This window comes from Peromyscus eremicus, chromosome 4, assembly GCF_949786415.1.
Source record: "Peromyscus eremicus chromosome 4, PerEre_H2_v1, whole genome shotgun sequence".
NCBI classification, from domain to species: domain Eukaryota; kingdom Metazoa; phylum Chordata; class Mammalia; order Rodentia; family Cricetidae; genus Peromyscus; species Peromyscus eremicus.
This window is the reverse complement of record NC_081419.1, coordinates 3,613,214-3,633,060: the sequence shown is the minus strand read 5'-3', so window position 1 is coordinate 3,633,060 and position 19,847 is coordinate 3,613,214. Positions and strand designations below refer to the sequence as shown.

Here is a 19,847-nt window from a genome sequence, read left to right as displayed (position 1 = left end):
GCTGGGGCAGGAGAAGCGGGGATGGGCGAGCCAGAACTCGGCCAGAGAGTGTGGGAAGGTCATGTCAACCCTGTCCACTGACTGCCTGAAAGGAGCCACAGTAAGGACGGAGGGGATAAACTGACAAATTTACACAAATTCTGTAGTGGCTACGGCCAACACCCACAGCCTCGTCAGTTAAACCAGATGATGTGAAGTCTGCTGACTGTGATAAGACAGCATGGAGCGTCAGAGGAGAAGCTTGTCATATGCCTGTCATATGTCCTCCCTCCCTCCAGGTAAAACCAAAGCTCCCTGGAGACACAACAGCCTTTACTTTAAAGGTGCTTGGGAGGGAACGCCTAGGGCTTCAGCTAACACAGCCCACTTGGGAGTGATTTCTCTCACCAAACAATGTCTCCTTGGCCTTCTCTCTGTAATTTAAACCCTTTGGGGTCTTTGTTCTATTTTCCAGAGCTTCTAAAGAACACACCAAGAGGCATGTTTCAGGAACCTCATAGCCTGGTTGAGTAGAGAAGTCTTTCTGACCTAGGCTAACTAATATGGTTATTGTTTTGGAATAAGGGTCTATAAAAGGGACATAGCCTTTTCAAACCACATCCATAAAGCATGCATTTAGCAGCACATAATTAATAATGAACAGCAATGAATGTCTACAAGCTTGGTGTATTCCAGGCATTGTTCTTAAAGCATCCTGCACTAACTAACCTAATCCTGCAATGTTACAGTGCAGCCATGCTGTCACACCTGCTTGTGGGTGTGCTCAAGGGGTCATCAAGATGAACTAAGGGAGAACTGCCAAGTTACAGACTATATATAAGCGGGGAACTTGGCATTCAAAGCAGGCCAGACCCTCGGCCTCTCAGAACAGCTCCTCCTGTCCACTGCAAAGCCCTTTCCAATCTGTGCCCTCCATTCCCCATTGCTTCTCACTGCTAGAATTTACATTCTCAGTTTGGCTTCTGGGCCCCAATCCCAGGCTCTCTGTAGCTTTTGCTTTGCGATAACTGTGGCTCCTAATCTCTGTGAGGCTATTTGCAATGGCCCAGATAGTAAGTATATTGATCACATCACAGAGATCAAGTACATTCTGTTTCAACCACTCAACCCTGCTTTTCTACCAGGAATCCTAGATGTTCCTATGACACAAAAAGGTAGTGGTTGAAATACTTGGAGTTTTGCTAAAAGGCAGTACAAATATTTGCCATTGCAGCATGGCAAGCTGGTGCATGTTCTCAGCCAGACCTGGGACATACTGCCCATAGAGGACTGAACCCCAAATGCAGGAAGGGCTGATGGTCTCTGGCAGCCTGAGGATAAAGCAGTTACTTGGACAGAATTGGCCCATCCCATAGCTCTGGAAGACATTCACTCCAGTGTATGGTCTATAATCAAGTTCACAGCTTCCAGCAGGCTGGCTGCTCAGTTAGGGCCACCTGGAACCTGACCATTACCTTCACTCCATCCAGCACAGCTTTGATGACCCCCTTCACACTCGTCACCATCTCTTTATCTTCTGAGTTCACACCCTCTAGCATCACCTGGTCAGACCATCGGATGAGGTTGGCGAGGCTCTGGTATACTCGGCTATAGCAGGAGGAGAGGGCTGAGCTACAGGGAGGAGGAGAGGGGAAAGAGCATTAGAAAGCAGTCTGCATCATACCCACCCTCCCTTCCTTTCTTCCTTCCTTCCTTCCTTCCTTCCTTCCTTCCTTCCTTCCTTCCTTCCTTCCTTCCTTCCTTCCTTCCTTCCTTCCTTCCCAGGGAGTACTAAGGGAGCCTGTATTTCAGTGGCCAGGTAACATTTCTTTTATAAAATCCATGGTTTTCTTTTTCTTTTTTTCTTTTTTTGAGACAGGGTCTTGCTCTGTAGCCAAGACTAGCCTTGGCCAGACTTCTTAATTCTTCTGCCTCAGCACCCTGATGCTGAGATTAGAGCAAGTGAGCAAGTGCCACAGTCACTCAGTTGATCGATCTCTCTCTCTCTCTCTCTCTCTCTCTCTCTCTCTCTCTCTCTCTCTCTCTCTCTCTCTCTCTCTCTGGTTTTCCAACACAGGGTTTCTCTGTGCAGCCCTGGCTGTCCTTGAACTCACAGAGATATGCCTGCCTCTGTCTCCAGAGTGCTGAGATTAAAGGTATGAGCCACCATGCCTGCAAGTTGAGTCTCCTTAAGGAATTCTTGAGAATTATATACATTGTAACAGAAGAGCAAACTCCCTCATTACTAAAGCAGACACTTAGAAACCAAGGGTACATTTAGGTAAGACAACACAACGTCACAGATGTGACTAAAGCAGGTTCTCTTAAGCACTGTACCGATGAGGCTCTGTGAAGTGCATCAGCACAAGGAAAGGAGCTACGCTTTCTGCCAGCCATGGCTGCGCTCTGCATGCACCAACAGAACACAGCAAGAAGGAAAGCAAACCCCTCCAGTCCCTGAGAATGAAGGGAGCAGGCCAAGAAGCCTGGGGATGGTGTCAAGGGCTCACAAGGATGAGGCAGGAGGGAAAGGGTGAACCAGTTCTGCCGACTGTCTGGCAGGTCAAGTGCCCGTGGGGACATGCCTAACACTAGCAGCAGGTCCTCTGAGTTTTTTGTTCTTCTATCCGCCCTGCCAGTCTAGCTGCTTTCCTCCAGCATCTTCTTTTCCTTCTCTAGGAAGCAGAACAGGACCTCTGCAGCTCTCTCACTGCCTTCCTCAGTGTGCACTCATCACATCGTGGGGAGCTCAACTTCTGAACTCCATTTTAACTCTTCCCAGGTGGGGGCCATCACATGAGAACAGAGGTATGATAGCATCTATACCTCTACACAGCCGATGGCCTAATGTCAGGCTCATTTTCTCAAAGGACACCATGGAGCTTCCATGGAGTGAACTAAGGGAGAGCCACAGTACAGACAGCAGCACCAAGCAACCAGCAGCACAGAGAGCCAGAGGCCACAATCCCTAGGGGTCAGCCAGCAGAAGCTGGTGTGGAAATAAAGACACACAATTTGTTATCTCTCAGAAGAAAATTGTGAACTTCATTGCCAAGTTCTGAAAGCCATTCATAAAAGCTCAGTCTCACGGGGCTAAATGGACACTAAGCTGCCTTGAGAAATCCACACGGAGACGATGCATCGATTACGAACAGGCACCACTGACAAAACCTCAGACCTGCCAGCCTCCTCAGAAGAGTCCCCACCAGCTTGGAGATTGCATCTAGCATCGCTTTCCTTGTTATACTTTACAATAAACATGGGCCAAGCTAACCTGTAGGAAGAAAGTGAACTCCAGCAATCAAAGGCTGCCGGGGAGGCCTGGCCTGGCACAGACCAGGGTTTCACTACACCTTGCTTTATCAGACGATAATCCCAGCAGCCGTGGACTTGTATGACAGGACTGAATGTCATGGGAAGTGATGACGGAGGCTCTAAGAGTGAGTCCAACTCACTATGATCACTGCTAGTAAGCTAATGCAGCAAAGGATACCGCCACAGCTCGAAGGGTCGTGCATCTGCTGGGATGGTGGTGTCAGCCAGCATCCAGGCCTCTGGAGGGGCAGTTGCCTCGAGGCTGGGAAATGGGAGCAAATGCAAGCCTCCTTTCCCCTCACGTTTCAAATGCCCCAAACCAAGGTGCCTCTAAGCCCCACTGCTGTCAGAGCTAAGGACCTTCAGGGAACTCACCTGTGCTGGATCCGGGGGTCAGTCTGTACCAGGGGTAAGATGGCCTCCAGCACCGTGCTGGCTGACCCTGGGAGCATCTCCAAAACCTTCTTATCAATGGCCATTTTGTCCACAATGGTCTTAAAGTAGCGCAAGGCGCTGACAACCTCCTTCTCTTTCTCCTCCAACCAGCACAGGCTCTGAAAGGGAACAGCACGCTTCAGGAATGACAAGAAGTCAAAGGGAGCTATTCTGAAAACAGTCAAATCAGTCAACTAGCTCCACATTCCTGCAAACAGAAAAGGTTCTTTCTGGCAGCAGAGACCAAGTCAGATGGTTTCTCTATGGACTGTGATCAGGAGACAGGACTAGCAGGAAAGGAGAGAGGCTTAGGGCTAGAAGGGTCATTTAGAGACTTGGGGATTCCCTTCCCAGACTCTGAGATCCTGAAGACATTCTCCTCAGTATTCTCATTGGCTACCTGAGATAGCACTTCCTATCTATCTCCCAGTGGGCGATGAGGCCTCTGAGGACACAGGAGGCAATAGTCATGCCCCAGGACATGTATACTAATCCCAGAATCATAGCCAGGATCCACAGATTTGAGGACTGGATGCATTCACATCCCATCCTCCACCTAGTTCCCCACACAGTCCTACCCAAACCTGGAGCTCCCTCCCCAGGAAAGAACTGTGACTTCAAAGGACTCTAATCCCAGGGCTGGAAAGAGGAGAAGAGGAAGTCAGAGCCAATGTTAGTAATCCAGTGACTACCAGTGCAATGGCTGCTAACAGCATTTGGGTACTCTGATTCCAAAGAAAGCCACCCGGAAGGAAAAAAACAAAAAACAAACAAACCAAACCAAACTCCACAGTGCCTGTATTTTCCAGAACTCACCCTCCTAACTCCAAACTTTTTTCTCCTTGACTGCAGGTAGCCTTGGATCTACACCTCGTAGGGCACACAGCTCTAGATTCCTTTCCCCAACCTCCCTTCTCCAGCGGTCCAGATCCCAGGGGTGGCAGAAGCAGACCCGAGAGCCACAGTCCACACACACCGAGACTGTGCCCTTAGTGAAGTGAGGAGGGGGTGGAAACTGGTGGGCGTCCAAGGTCCAGAGGGTCCAAACAATGGCAACGGAGGGCAAGAGATGCTACCAAACATGTTGATTTAAGTAGTAATCTATAAATATATGGATGGCAGAAGTATTATAAAGTAATTATCTCACCCCCAGATAATGTCAGGGACTATCATCAAAAAATTGCTTTTTTGTTTTCCCGAGACAGGATTTCTTTATGTAACAGTCCTGGCTGTCCTGGAACTCACTTTGTAGACCAGGCTGGCCTCGAACTTAGAGATTCACCTACCTCTGCTTCCCAAGTGCTGGGATTAGAGGCGTGTGCCACCACTGCCTGGCTCATTTAAAAATCCAATATGGGAGGCTATTTCATAGGAACACTAAAAGAAATATCTGTAAGTGGATGGAATCAAATAAACAGTACTTCAATCAGCTAACTTCCAAAGACCTGGTGTGGCTTCTCAGAGTGCTCTGCAGACAACCAAGACCCCTGCCCTTCCTGTGACTGTCACTGTTCTCCTCCTGTCTCTACCTGACATGTTCCTTTCTTGTCTGTCTCTAAGAGGCTGAGCACTGCTTTTTCTGCTGCCTGGGTAAGAGTGCTCAGCTTCACTGTACCCGCCCCGGGGCCGGAATCAGGACTCCCAGTGCTGCTGACAGGAGGAAGGCGGGCGGACACTGTGTCCTGGCACATCAAAACAGACTGGAAGGAAAACACATCCCACACAGGCAAGAGTGAAGGGAAAGCCGAGGTGGGAAACAGGTCCAAGTGCAGGCACTTTGGAGCAGAAAGGCTTTTCCTGACACTGAGGAGAGACCAAACTAGCCACATGGGAGCCAGGCTCCCTGGACTCAGTAAGGACTCAGCAGGGTCAGGCAGTCTCTGTCACTGTCTACTAAATTCCATCCTGAATGAATGGTCTCCTAATGCTCTGCACTCCTGAGCCCCTCAGCTGTTAAACTGTGATCAGCAGTCAGCAAAGTGCATAACATACAGCACCAGCTGACCTGGGGACTCAGTGCTGTGGCTGCTACAGCATTACCTCAGAGTGACCAACCTGCATACCTCTCCCACCCCAGGGGAGCAGTTGCTATCACCTGTCCTCATAAGACTGGTAACTCTGTGAGGCTGTCAGTCCTGGGAAGGGCCTAGTTCTAAGGCCAAGCTTGACTTGGGAGCAGTAGATTCCAGCTCCTTGTCTGTGGAACAGGTGAATGCATCTGCCCTATGTTATTAAAGAAGTCACAGTGGGTGCCTGAAGCTGGAGCTCAGTGGAACAGCACTCACCTAGCATAAGAAAGGCTGTGGGTTCCATCCCCAGCATCGAAAAACAGTCCAAGAAACAGAAACAACCAAGTGGGTGACTGACTGGGCAGGTACGGATGTCACTAATACCATTTAAGAGATGCTAGTGTATCAGGGTCAGAGGCCGTACCTCTACTAGTGAAAAGGCAAGGGAGGAGGACAAAGGCTGTAAAGGTCTGAGTGGGGAGGAAAGGGCCAGGTCACAGCTGCCACTCTGAGTGTTTCAAGCCACCCACAGAGCTCTGCACTTTGGATGCATTTGTTTCAGTCCAGGCTGTTGCCTTCCCACAGAACAGATGCTATTATTTCCTAAGTGGGGAAACTGAGGCTAGGCAGGAAGTGGGTAGTCTAGGTAACCTGCCCAAGATCCCACAGCTGAGTGACAAAATTAGAATACAAACTGGATAGGTTTCATCCCACAGTTCGGACAGTACAAAGAAAGACAGTTCAAGAGTGTGGGGAAGCTGTTGGGGTGCACACTCAGGATCGCTGCACGTAGGAGGCAGAGGAGTACAAGTGTGAGACTAGCCTAAGCAACACGGTTAGAACTGCTCTCACACACCCGGTCCCAGCAACACAGTGAATAACTGGAGATCTGCAACAGCCTGGACAACATAGCAAACAAACACCATAATACGTACCCAGCCCCCACCCCCACGTCCTAGAGAGCCCTGGGCTCAAAGCTGTTATTTAATAAAGAAAGGGGACGCAGGTTAAGTGGAAGCTGAGGTCACTTTCCTGCCTGGTAGTGGTGACACCACAGCACCTGTGCTTTCTGTCTTGAGCCACTGAACAGTACAGATACAGGGGAAAAGGAGGGATATAAACTGGCCCCAATCTTCAGCTACTGCCTCACATCAGAGCAAGAGTGGATACCCAGGTCGTATGTGCAGCCCTGGCCTCTCTGCTTCATGGGAACTAAGTTGTGTTCATAGCACTGCAGGACAGTCAATCAGGTAGTCGTGGGCCGAGTCATGGGTGGGAGCCATATAAAAGAAGCAGCATATAAAAAGCTGGAACCAGGTTGGGCTGATGGTACATGCCTTTAATGCCTGCACTTGGAAGTCAGAGGTAGTCAGTCTCTGTGAGTTTGAGATTAGTCTGGTCACATAGCAAGTTTCAGGACAACACCACAACACAGCAGAACAACCAAAACTGGAACCAGGATCACGTAAAGACAACTCAACATCTTTCCTTCTTCTGTTCCCAGCAGCCAGGCCCTGCAGAGAGGCACATCTAACAGAGCTCAGCTGTGCCAGGCTCTGGGGCAGCAGCATCTCTCTGCCTGTTTCACAGATCTTCACAGCTGAAAGGGGAACTCAGCCGCTGTCTAGATGCCCTAAGGGTTGGAGAACTGCCCCCTTCTGAGCCACTTTTGGACACTGTTAACTACTCATATAGAGATGATCAGCTTTGGGATGTGACTACACTTTCTCTGCTACTTTTAACAACCCACAGCTCACAGCTAAGCTTGCTAAAAGGTTGAAGAAGAACTGACAAATTTTTCTATGAGAAGACCACTGTGTCTAGATGAACCCAGGCTGAAAAGACAGTGGGATACAGTGGACAAAACAGACTTAATTAGAAACTCTGGGCCACAGCCAATTCTGTCTATTAGAAATAACAGAAGCTCTCTCTCTCTCCATGTGGCTGGAGCAGAAGAAATAAAACAACAGGTGTGAAACCACAGGGGCAGACAGGGGCTGGACAAGGAGAAGCCCAGGAAGCAGCAACAGTCTAGATCTGCACTTCCACTTCCTGGGCTTCAGCTCCTGGGGGTTACAGGAAAGCCACAAGTGGAATAACACGAGATGCATAGGCAAATATGCTCTGCAAGGGGACCGTGACAGGCAGCAGCAGCCTTCCCACACCACAGGTTTGTGGACACTGTCCTCTCACCTACGGACTGTGGCAGGTTCCATCCTGGGGCCTGCACTAAACAGCAGCCCACACTCATTAAGGGCCTTGGATGAGCAGGGTTGAGCTCTCACCCCCTCCCCTACCCACCCCCCCCTCCCCCGGGCTGTACCTGTAGCTCCTGCTATGGGGCAGGGCTCATCTCAGCACTACAAACGTCCCAGGCCTTGGAGAGGACACCCTGCTGCTACAGGCTCTTCACCAGCATTGCTGGCACCTACCTACTGCATATGCAACTAGCTCCTGCTTCCCCCTCCTGTGATGACAACTGAAAAGGTCTCAGGCATTGCTGGGGCTTGCAGACACCTCACTAAGTGAAGGGTATGTTTCTATCAAAATTTCCTCCATGGTCTTTCTTCGGACAATGCATAAAGAAAAGATTCCAGGATCAAACGGCTGAACATTTTCCCATCAACAATCTCTTGCAGAGCAAAGCTGTCTGTCAATAAGCCAGTTATACAGCACGGCTTAAAGGTGTGAGCTCCAAGAGTGTGCTGTGCATGCTGTGACACAGAACAAACCTCTCTCTGCTCAAGGCTCTTCTACATTGAAGTAGTGCACCTGAAAAATGCCAAGTACCGCTCTCCTGCTCATAGGAAGCAACTCACCCAACAGAATTTCTTACAAACCTTCTTTCTACCTTTAACTAGACTTTTAAGAGACTCCGTTCACATAAACAGGGTAGCGTTTGTGAGCCATATTAAACTGACAGTTAGGACAGCAGTTCTGTATTTAATTACCCCTGGATCGTCACAGGGGCAGGGGGAGCAGTTCATCTACAAAGCTTGTTTTCATTTACATCCCTAAGTGTATTTTTTAATGTAAAGTAGTGCACCAAATGAACATTTAGACTTCTGAGACATTAACAAACACATAGGACTTGATTTCTTAAAGAAGACATATAGCAGCTGGGTATGATGGCACACACCTGTGATCCTAGCATTCAGGAGGCAGAGGCAGGAGGATTGCACTTTAAGACTAGCTTAGGCTAGAGAGCCATGGCATGTTTCAAACAAAATAAAGCAAAACCCAGGACTGGGGACATAGCTTGGGGCAAAGCTTTTGACCAGGACACACGAGGCCCTGGAGCAGACCTCAGCACCACAGAGAGCCCCAGTCAGGCTCTGGCATCAACAGCCTGCATCCAAATCCAGACTTTCCCACTGCTTTGTGGCTCCCCACCTTTAGAGACTCAGTTCTTTTTAAGCAGGGCAGGTTTTCACTGTCAGGGATGTTGGGAAGAGGTGTGAGCACCCAGCACAAGACTGGAGAGAGGTCTTGTCAGTGCCAGTGTTGGTGACACAGGCGCCCCTTGCTGAGAACCTTACAGTTGGCTGCAATAGCATCCCAAGGCTTTAGAAGCCTACTCAATAAACCATGCCCATCATCTCAGCAACTCAGGGAGGGAGCAGCCACTCTGGAAAGGTGATGCTCGTCCACTGCCCCAGCGCCCACTCAATTCCACTCTTGAGGACCCAAACTTTGGCTGTGGAGACTGAGCTCCCTCCCCATCAAGACCACTCAGATAGATGCTTTTATTCAAGAATTATATCAAATACTTGAGCCCATAGTTGCCACCCAGCTAAGACACAACGACATCGCCACAGGTATTTTTCCATCCCCAGACCATGGACCAGTGGAAGTTCTGCAGTGGAAGGCAAGGCAACCCCAATTGTTCTTAATGTCACACTGACCTTCTGCCTCTGAGACCTGGAAGCCACAGCACTGGTGGACATAAATTCTACTGCCTGCTGCTCCAGATCCAAGGGGATAGGGTAGCCCTCTGGTAGAAATCTGTCTCTTGCCTCCTGGAAGAGAGGAAACCTGGATTCCTACAGAGCTTGAAATGGATGTTGCAGGCTGGAGGGAGGGGCTGATGAGAATCAACAGCTGTTCCACACATCTGGCTCAGCTGGCCCTGATGAGGTTACTAGTGCTGGAGGGTATCTTTAGATGGGATTCAGGGCTTTGTGAGTTTCAGAGCCCAGGTCCTGGGGCTGAATGACTTGTTTAGGCCATCAGAGCCCTGTGTGAGAGTACCCCAGGGCCTCTGAGTGGGAGGCAGCACCAGGTGTGAGCACAATGCTCTGAGCTACTTTAAATGCCCAGAGGATGCTACAAAACTGTCCAAGCCACTGGCTGGACTGATTAGCAGGACAGGCACACACCATCCTAGAGGTCCCAGGTCCCAGGGACATAGATGGCCCTAGAAAGTGCACTTATGCACAGTGCAGTCACCAGTGCTGGCCACAGGCTGGGGCCAGGAGGAACACCTAGAGATGCAGCTTACTTTGCTCACAGGCTTCTCAGGAGTCTTCGACACCTCGGCTGGCTTTCCCTTCTTGGATGGTGTTCTCTTGATTTTGGGAGAGTGGAATTTGTCCATCAGCTTCATGGTGAAGGAGGAGAGATGAGAACGCTGAGAGTCTGAAAACACAGAGGCCTGGCTGTTAGAGGAGGAGGCAGGAGAAGCTGGAGCTTCCTGGTGGAAAGGAATAGGGTCTTTAAGCTAAGACTTTCTTCTTGAAAGATTCAGAGGAAAGGACGTATGGGCCCATTCTAACACTCTGCTTACATATGTTGAGTTTTGCAATTTCTACCTGTTTTAGGGTGATTATAATTGTGAGCAACAGAGGTAGGCAGGATGGGCATTAAGAAGAACTTGCATAAAATGTCAGCATGTCCTTGCTGGTTCCATATGAGCAGCTAGTCAATGTCCAAGAGAAACAGTTAAGATTACCCATGGACTCAGAGAGGGCAGGATGTTCAGGAGGAACAGGGAAGGCCTCTGTAGCCAGTCTCCTATTCTTCAGTGTAGGAAGCACAAGCGGCACAGGCCAGGTCTTAGAGGTGGCAGCAGACAGAAACGGAAGCAGGGTGCTAAAACCCTTCTGGTCTAAGATAAAAGACTGAATGAGTTCCAAGAGTAAGACGACTCAAGGATGTCTGTTGTCACCGTTTCTGGCTGGCACTGTACTTGAAGTTTCTTTTTTTATAAAGATTTTTTTTTATTTATGATGTATACAGCATTTTGCCTGCAGGCCAGAAGAGGGCGCCAGATCTCATTACAGATGGTTGTGAGCCACCATGTAGTTGCTGGGAACTGAACTTAGGACCTCTGGGAGAGCAGCCAGTGCTCTTAAGCTCTGAGCCATCTCTCCAGCCCTACACTGGAGGTTTCTTTTTCTTTTTCTTTTTCTTTTTTTTTTATTTTATAAGATTTATTTATTTATTATGTATATAGTTGTAGCTCGAGTTTTCCTGCCTGGCCCACAGTCAGCACAAATCTCTTTCACCTGCCAGTCCCACAGCCTCTCAGACCCGACCAAGTAAACACAGAGACTTATATTGGTTACAAACTGTATGGCCATGGCAGGCTTCTTGCTAACTGTTCTTACAGCTTAAATTAATCCATTTCCATTAATCTATACCTTGCCACGTGGCTCGTGGCATCTTCACATGCTGTTTGTCATCGTGGCAGCTGGCAGTGTCTCTCTGACTCAGCCTTCCACTTCCCAGCTTTATTCTCCTCCTTGTCCCGCCTATACTTCCTGCCTGGCCATTGGCCAATCAGTGTTTTATTTATTGACCAATCAGCAACACATTTGCCATACAGACCATCCCACAGCATACAGTATTCTGCCTGCATGTTTTGCCTGCAGACTAGAAGAGGGCATCAGATCTCATTATAGATGGTTGTGAGCCACCATGTGGTTGCTGGGAATTGAACTCAGGACCTCTGGAAGAACAGCCAGTGCTCTTAACTGATGCGCCATCTCTCCAGCCCTTGAGGTTTCTTACAGAATAATTAGTAAAGAGGTGGGGAAGTACTCAGCTTAGAAGGAAGAACGACACTTTTTCTCTATGTCTGTTCTCATCAGGGTCTCACTATATGGCTCAAGATGGCCTCACAGAGCTGGGCAGTGGTGGTGCACGCCTTTAATCCCAGCACTCAGGAGGCAGAGCCAGGCAGATCTCTGTAGAAACCCTGTCTCGAAAAACAAACAAACAAAAAAGATGGCCTCACAGTGAGTTTGTCTCAGCCACTGGAGTCCCAGGGTCACTGGTGTGCAGTAGCACATGCAGCTTTCTATTTGTGGAGATGGTGTATGGAAACTCTTTGCTGACACTGGGTAGAGACAGCTCAATGAGAGGGCAGTGCTTTGCCTTGTGTGCCCATGGCCTGGGCCTGGCCCAGAACCAGAGTAAATAAGGAAGTCAATAAAACACAACAGCTTCATGCAGTGGCACGTCTTTAACCCCAGCACCCGGGAGGCAGAGGCAGACAGAGCTTTGGAAGATCTAGGCCTCTCTGGTCTACACAGTGGGTTCTAGACCAGCCAGGGCTACATAATGAGACCCTGTCTCAAAACAAAACAAAAAACTACCCATACTCAAAACAAAACAAAAAACTACCCATACTAATAGATTCAGTAAGGCCACAGGACACAACATCAACATATTAAAACTATTTGTATTTTTATAAAGTAGCAATGAACATTCAAATGATAATTAAAAAACCTTTAATTTATAACAAAAAGGACTTTCTTAGACATAGATTTTGCAAGAGAAATTTCACACTTACATTAAATACTGCTGAAATTAGAGACAACTGAAATATGTGGAAAAGTATCTCATGTTCTTGGCTCAAAAGGCTTACTATTGTTACAGCAGTAATATTTCAATAGTAACAACTTGCTATCCCAGAGAATTCTGCCAGCTTAATTCTTCTGGTAAGCGTTGACACTCTAATCCTAAAATTAGTAAAGAAATATGAGACATCCAGAACAGCCAAAATAAATAACAAAGCTGGAGGACCGATATGTCTCAATGTAAAAATTAAGCCATATTAATCAAGACTGCGGTTCTATAGCATAAAGATGGATCCAAGAACAGAAAAACTAAGACTCCAGAAATAAGCCCACACGTCTACACTGATTTTCAACAAGGATATGGTAGCCACTGAATGAGGGAGGAACAGTCCTTTCAACAAGCAGTGTGAAAGAATGAACTGGGACCTCTCTTTTACACTGCATACTAAAATAAGCTTCCAATCAGTCAAAGGTCTAAACTTAAGAGTTAAACCATTTAGAAGAAAGCACAGGTGGTTTTGTGGCCTTGGATTGGCCCATTCTTAGCTGTAACACCAAAAGGACAAGGAACAGAAATAAAAATCGATCAATTAGAACTCCATCAACATTAAAATCTGTGCTGTAATGACTACATCAAGGAAGTGGAAAGACAGCCTATCGGATGGAGAAAGTATTCACAGATTATGTATCTGATGAGGACTGCATATAGAAGGGAAAGCTTTCTGGGGAGCTGGAGGCCTGGTGATGTATGCCTCAATTCCTAGTACTCTGGAGGCTGAGGCACCAAGACTACAAAACTGACGTCAGCTTGGGCTATACAGCCAGACCTGTCTCAAAAACCCGCAGACAATCCAAGAAGGAAGTCGATGGGATGTGGCTCACTGGTAGAGAGCTTGCCTAACTCAGCCACAGCCCTGCACTTGCTGCGTGCAGCCCTGCAATATAAACAACAACAATGACAATAAAACTTCACAACTCAGCAACAGCAGACAAATAACCCTTAGAGTGAACAAAGGGGCAGAAAGACTAAGTTCCAAGCCAGTGTGAGCTGTCCAGGAAGACCTTGTCTCAAAAAAACAAAATAATCCCAGCACTCAGGAGGCAGAGGTAGGTGGACCTCTGTGAGTTCAAGGCCAGCCTAGTTTACAAAGTAAGTTCCAGGACAGCCAGAGCTACACAAAGAGAAACCCTGTCTCAAAAACCAAACCAAACCAAACCAACCCAACAACAAACCCAACCAATCAACCAACCCACCCACCCACCCACCCACTCCCAAATTACTTTAATGAGTAAAGAATTTGAATGGGGATAGTAAGAAAAAAACTATACTTGTCACTGGAGCCTGATGACCTGAATCTGATCCCAAGAACCCATGGTGGAAGGAGATCCAGCTTCTGAAAGCTGTCCTCAGACCATGTATATGCTGTGTACACACACAACAGTGCACACACATAATATACATCACACACACAATAAATAAAATGAATAAAATGAAAAGAATTTGAAAAGACAGTTCTCCAAGAACATACTGGTAATAAATACATAAAAAAGATGGCTGGGGCCGGGTGGTGGTGGTGGCGGCGGCGGCGGCGGCGGCGGCGGCGGCGGCGGCGCACGCCTTTAATCCCAGCACTCGGGAGGCAGAGCCAGGCGGATCTCTGTGAGTTCGAGGCCAGCCTGGACTACCAAGTGAGTTCCAGGAAAGGTGCAAAGCTACACAGAGAAACTCTGTCTCGAAAAACCAAAAAAAAAAAAGATGGCTGGGTGGTGGTGGTGCATGCCTTTAATCCCAGCACTCGGGAGGCAGAGTCAGGCGATCTGTGAGTTCAAGGCCAGCCTGGTCTACAGTTTGAGATCCAGGACAGGCACCAAAGCTACACAGAGAAACATTGTCTCAAAAAAAAAAAAAAAAAAAAAAGAGATGGTCAACACTTGGGTTCAGGTGGAAGCCCTGGGTTTGATCTCTAGCACTGGGGGGGGGGGGGGGCGGACAGGACGGGACGGGACAACCGGCAACCAAGCAACAAACAAAAATAGTTAACATTACTAGGGAAATGTAAATAAAGACCACCTGATGCTGAGAAGTACTAAAAACAACAGGTATACCAAGTATTGGCGGGGACTGGGTGAACTGGGAGCCTCATAGGCTGATGCTGGGAATGTAATAGCTTCATTTGGACACACCTGGCAGGTTCTCATCAAACACCGCATTGTAGAAATTCCATTGGTAGTTAATATGTCCAAGACAAGTAAAGAGAAACATCCATAGGGCGTGCACAGCGGTTCAGAACAGCAGTTTTCACCATGGCCAGAAGGTGAAAACAACCCGAAGGCCCGTGGACAAATAATAGAATAGGGTATATCCACCAGTGGAATGGTGTTTGGTAGCAAAAAAGAAAATGAGGCTCTGACCTTGCAACAATATGGATAACCTTGACAGCATCACCCTATGCATGACAGCCAGACACCAAAGACCACATGTTGTGTGCTTCTATTTGTCTGAGATGTCCAGAACAGTAAGTCCACAGAGACAAAAAAACGGACCAGTGGCTGCCTAAGACTGCAGAGGGAAAGAGAAGCACGGAGAAGGACCACTGAGGAACATGGGGTCTTTCTGGGGAGAGCACAGATAACAGTGGCATCTGATGATGCTTGCACAAGCAGGTGAGTCACTGCACACTTTGAGTGAGCAAGTGCTAACACACACATGACATCTCAATAAAGCTGATGAAAACAACTAACCAACTCACCAGGTAACTTTGTAATCTGCAGCCACCTTCCTTATTATCCTCATTAGGCTGTTTCCTGACAGGGATGCAAGTTCCCTGAGGGCCATACCTGTGTGCTCGGTAGGCTGACAGCATCTGGCCGGCCCACAGGATGCTCAGGAAACAGTTCTTCAACAAAAGAACACATCTATCGCATCTATCACCCAACAGCCCCACACCAGGAAGAACACAACATCTCTGCTTTCAGCAACAGCAGAGAGAGCCACAGAAAAAATACTTAAAACTGGCTGGAAAACTAAAGAACAAATGTAAGTTATCCGTAGTTTTGAAGAATAAAAAGCACTCCATCAAAATCCCTAGCAATTTAGTACTAACACAAACACTGTCTCCCAACAGATGACACAGCAGCTGTCTCAGGATGTCACTGTCCTCACTGTTGCATGCAACTTAACAAGGTCAAAGTTCGACTTCTTGGTCAAAGACATTCCCGGTAGTTAGGCAGGATCAGATAAACTCTGGCCTCTGAAGATCACCAGGGAGCCCAGAAGCATCAGGGCCACACAGAAGAGCCTCTGGCCTTCACTCAAACACAGTAAACCAAACCCCGCTTCAGGCTGGGTGCTCCAGAGCAGCAGGAAGCCCTTACTCTCCAAGGCACAGTGGACACTGGCCTGAAGGAAGTCCACCTGGCCCACTGGGCAGGAGGACTCAGCAGCAGCCCTCAGAGGTCAGAGCAGATAAAGAGGAATGGTGGTGTTTTCTGGCCCTCACTTCTCCCCTCCGTCCTCACCAGAGGGCAGGTCCTTTTCCAGTTGATACTTCCTTCCTCATACTTCAAGATTCATGTCATTGTAGAATGGTGCAGAACGTGGACTGGAGTCAGGGCAACACACTGACATGTGCCTCCCTAACTCTTTTTTCCCCCTAAAGATTTATTTATCTTTTAATGTACATTAGAGTTTTGCCTGCACGTATGTCTGGGGATGCCAGACCCCCTGGAACTGGAGTTACAGACAGTTGTGAGCTGCCAACATAGGTGCTGGGAATTGAACCCAGGTCCTTTGGAAGAGTGAGCAGTGCTCTTAACCCCTGAGCTGGCTGAAAATGTTCTCTCCCCTGATATGGATGGTGTGATGGAGACCGACAACCCATGCAGGAGACACTGCACCTCCCATGCGGATCAGTCTGCGCTAAGGCAAATGTTACCGGTAGGGTGCATTCTTACAAGACAGGGCAGGGCAGGGCAACAAAACTGGGGCTATACGGTGAGCTGGGTGGCTGGAGGACCTCAGGTACAGGTATTCAGCAAGTGACAGGAGATGCTTGGCAGGCAAGGCACCTTATTAGGAAACGGGTTTGTGTTGGAAGACTCTGCCCACTATAGGCTGATGTAAATGTCCTGAGCATGTGTGAAGCAGGCTGGGCTGGACTACGATATTCTGTGAGCTGGGGGCATAAAACACATTTTTAAAGATTTATTTTATCTATCTGTGTGTGTGTGTGTACGTGTGCATGTGTGCTTGAGCACACGCACAGAGGCCAGAAGATGGCCCTGGATCCCTTGATATTGGAGTTAAAGGGTTTGGTGGTGGTGGTACACGCCTTTAATCCCAGCACTTGGGAGGCAGAGGCAGGTAGATCTGAGTTTGAGGCCAGCCTGGTCTACGGAGCGAGTTCCAGGACAGCCAGGGCTGTTACAGAGAAATTCTGTCTTCAAAATCAAAACACAAGATTTATTTAATTTTATGTGTATGAGTGTTTTGCCTGCCTATATGTATATGTACTACATACATGCCTATGGGAGCCAGAAGAGGCCATCAGATCCCCTGGAACTGGAGTTATTGTAAACCACCATGTGGGTGTTGGGAATTGAAACCAGGTCTTCTCCAAGAGCAAAAAAATGCTCTTAACTGCTGAGCCATTACTCCAGTCCCATAGGTAAACAAAACCAGTCTTTTTTGAAAGTGTGTTTCAGGTACCTAGCTAACAGAACATAGCCCAGGCTAGATGTGCTCAGAACACTTGTATCGGCCCTCTTCCAAATGCATGTTTGACTTGTATTTTTAATTAGAAATGGGTACATTGAGGTATAACTTCACTTATCAACAGGTCTGGCACAGGGTAGCTGCTCAACACAGAAGCTAACCTGTCTACAGGGTTTCAATGGATGCAAACTCTGACTATTACTTCCATATGGCCGACAGATCTTTATCAGGTTATTCTCCAGTTCTGACATGTAGCTCACTCTCCTGATTAGAGGGAGCTTCACCAATACCCTCTCCTCTTCATTTACAAGAGAGGTACACCTGTTCTGGTACCGCCTACTTCTTCTGTATCCCTCTCACTGCTACTCCATCCATCCCGTTCCTTCAGAGGCTGGCCTTGTAACATCCTCCAGCAGACAGCACACTCTGTCCCAAACAGGCTCTGGGCTCGATGGGATGTGAGAGCAGTTGACTGATGTGTCCAAGACAGGCTGACAGCAGAGAAAGGGGAACAGGCTTGAAGGGGAAGTCTGGCAGGATGTACATTGCTTGGGTTTACCGTGGTGGTCAAAGTTACTCAGAGACTTGGCTGGGTGAGCCAACTTCCTCTTCTCTAGTGTCTGATGCCCTGGGTTCTGTAGGGAGATGTGGGGTTAAGGAGCTGGCCAGACTCACAGCAAACCATCATAACCAAGGTGGAAGCAATGTGGAGAGGAAATGTGGAAGTCACCAAAAACCCTCTAAGGAGCACGAGGGCAAGGCTGGTCCTGACCATGAACTAGAGACACCTACTCCTGACAGCTGCCACCGAAGCCAGGAAGTGGGTGACAGAACTCACTTCACCTTTGCCTGCCTGGTCTTGAATTCAGTTTGTGTAGGGATACAACTGGGAAGCTGTGGTGACACTTTGAGGGACCTGTCAATACATCACTCTTCTCAGGCCATATAGTGGGCACAAAACCAGCAAGTCACGGGGAGAACAGACATGTTTTTAATGACAACAAACCTTCCAAACTCTGGAAATCAGGACAGCAGGAACTAGGCTGTCCTTAGCTTTCCCTCAAGATGATGGGTGACAACCAAGGTTTCAGGTGGCTTTCAGGGTCCCTCAACTATGCCATGAAGTACAGATGAAGCACTTTTGTAATGACCAGCAGTGGCAGGTAAGTATGAGGCATTAGGTGGCATCTGCACAGATACTGCTGCTAGTCCTGTCCAGTTCAGCCACAGGCACGCACGCACACACAACCAGGGTCTCCTGCCCTTCCCACGCATCTGTCCATCACTGGCGGAGGGGCAGTGTCAAAGAGCTATTCCCACACTACAGTGGCCTCAAGTGGCTCCTGAACTCCTCCTGTTACTCCCCACGGTTCACGCTGGGAAATTACAATGAAGATTTTGTAAATCCATCTTGGTAAAGATTTTTGAAGATTACAATTAAAACAAAAATTTTAAGAATTGGACACATGTAGACAGGTTACTGAGGATGAGGTCAAATCTACACACCCTCTACCTGTCAAACAGTACCACCTTCATGCAATGATGATGTGGTTCATGCCATATTAACATGGTGGCTACTTGTGTGGATGTGATGGTTTAAGGGAAAATGGCCCCCATAGGCTCACACATTTGAATGCTTGGTCCTTAGTTGGTAGAACTATTTGGGAAGGATTAGGAGGTATAGTCCTATTGAACGAAGTGTGTCACTTGGGGTGGGCTTTGATGTTTCACCATTCCCAGTTAGAGTGCTCTCTCTCTCTGTGCTTTGTGCTTGTAGATGAGATGTTAGCTCTCAGCTAATGCTCCAGTGCCATGCCTGCCTGCTTGATGTCATGCTCTCTGCCATGAAGGTCATGGACTCTAGCCCTCTGACATTGTAAGCCCCAATAAATGCTTTCTTCTATAAGTTGTCTTGATCATGCTGTCTTATCAAGTGACTGAAAAATAACTAAGAGTGAGAAATGCATTTCTACTTCTCTGCACTTTACAGCCATATGAGGAAGGCACAGCCACACAGGAGGGTGCCACACTGGAGTTCCTTTGCTATTGCCACTCTCCTGTCATGGTAGCCACCCTGTGGTTGTTTGGGCTCTTTTCACGATTTGCATCCATATGTGTAGTTTAAATTCTAAGTCTGTGACCATCACAGATGGTAGCTAACCACCCAGATGATGTAGGTATCCTTGCTTTTGTCCATAATAGCATCTTGTCTGCTCACCTACCAATGGACACTAGGTTGTTCTTGGCTTTTGGCTTTTATAAACAATGCTGCTGCAACACATCCAGTATGTCTTTTGGGCATGCAGGAGAATGTCCTATGAGTAAAGCTGCCAGGTTTAGGGCATGTCCCTTATTTAACTTTACAGATGTCAGACAATTCCAAGAGGATGTGTGATTTTACAGTTATACCAGAAGGTTAAGGCTGTGCGCGCGTGCTTTCCTGAACCACAGGAGGAAAATGCTCTCCTCCATATGGAAATGCCAAGTGCTGGTGCTGGTGTACTACGTACATCTGGGAAAGCTTGAAAGGCCACTAATAGAAGCTAAGATTGAGTCCCTCATTGTTTGGTGAGGCATTCCCACCAAGGGTCA

General features: G+C 48.0%; 1 protein-coding gene across 3 annotated transcripts in view; it reads right to left on the bottom strand.

Annotated features, from left to right (window-relative positions):
• Nucleotides 1–19,847, bottom strand: part of Rapgef1 (Rap guanine nucleotide exchange factor 1) — a 123,333-nt gene that overhangs the window by 50,511 nt on the left and 52,975 nt on the right. For 2 of the 3 annotated variants that reach the window (XM_059259931.1, XM_059259933.1), the window contains exons 2-5: nt 10,240–10,376; nt 9,644–9,757; nt 3,670–3,848; nt 1,455–1,611 (exon numbers count right to left, since the gene is read on the bottom strand). In XM_059259931.1, the coding sequence (XP_059115914.1) occupies nt 1,455–1,611; nt 3,670–3,848; nt 9,644–9,757; nt 10,240–10,376 (587 nt within the window). The remainder of the gene's footprint in view (nt 1–1,454; nt 1,612–3,669; nt 3,849–9,643; nt 9,758–10,239; nt 10,377–19,847) is intronic. The other variant, XM_059259932.1, reaches the window with a different exon arrangement.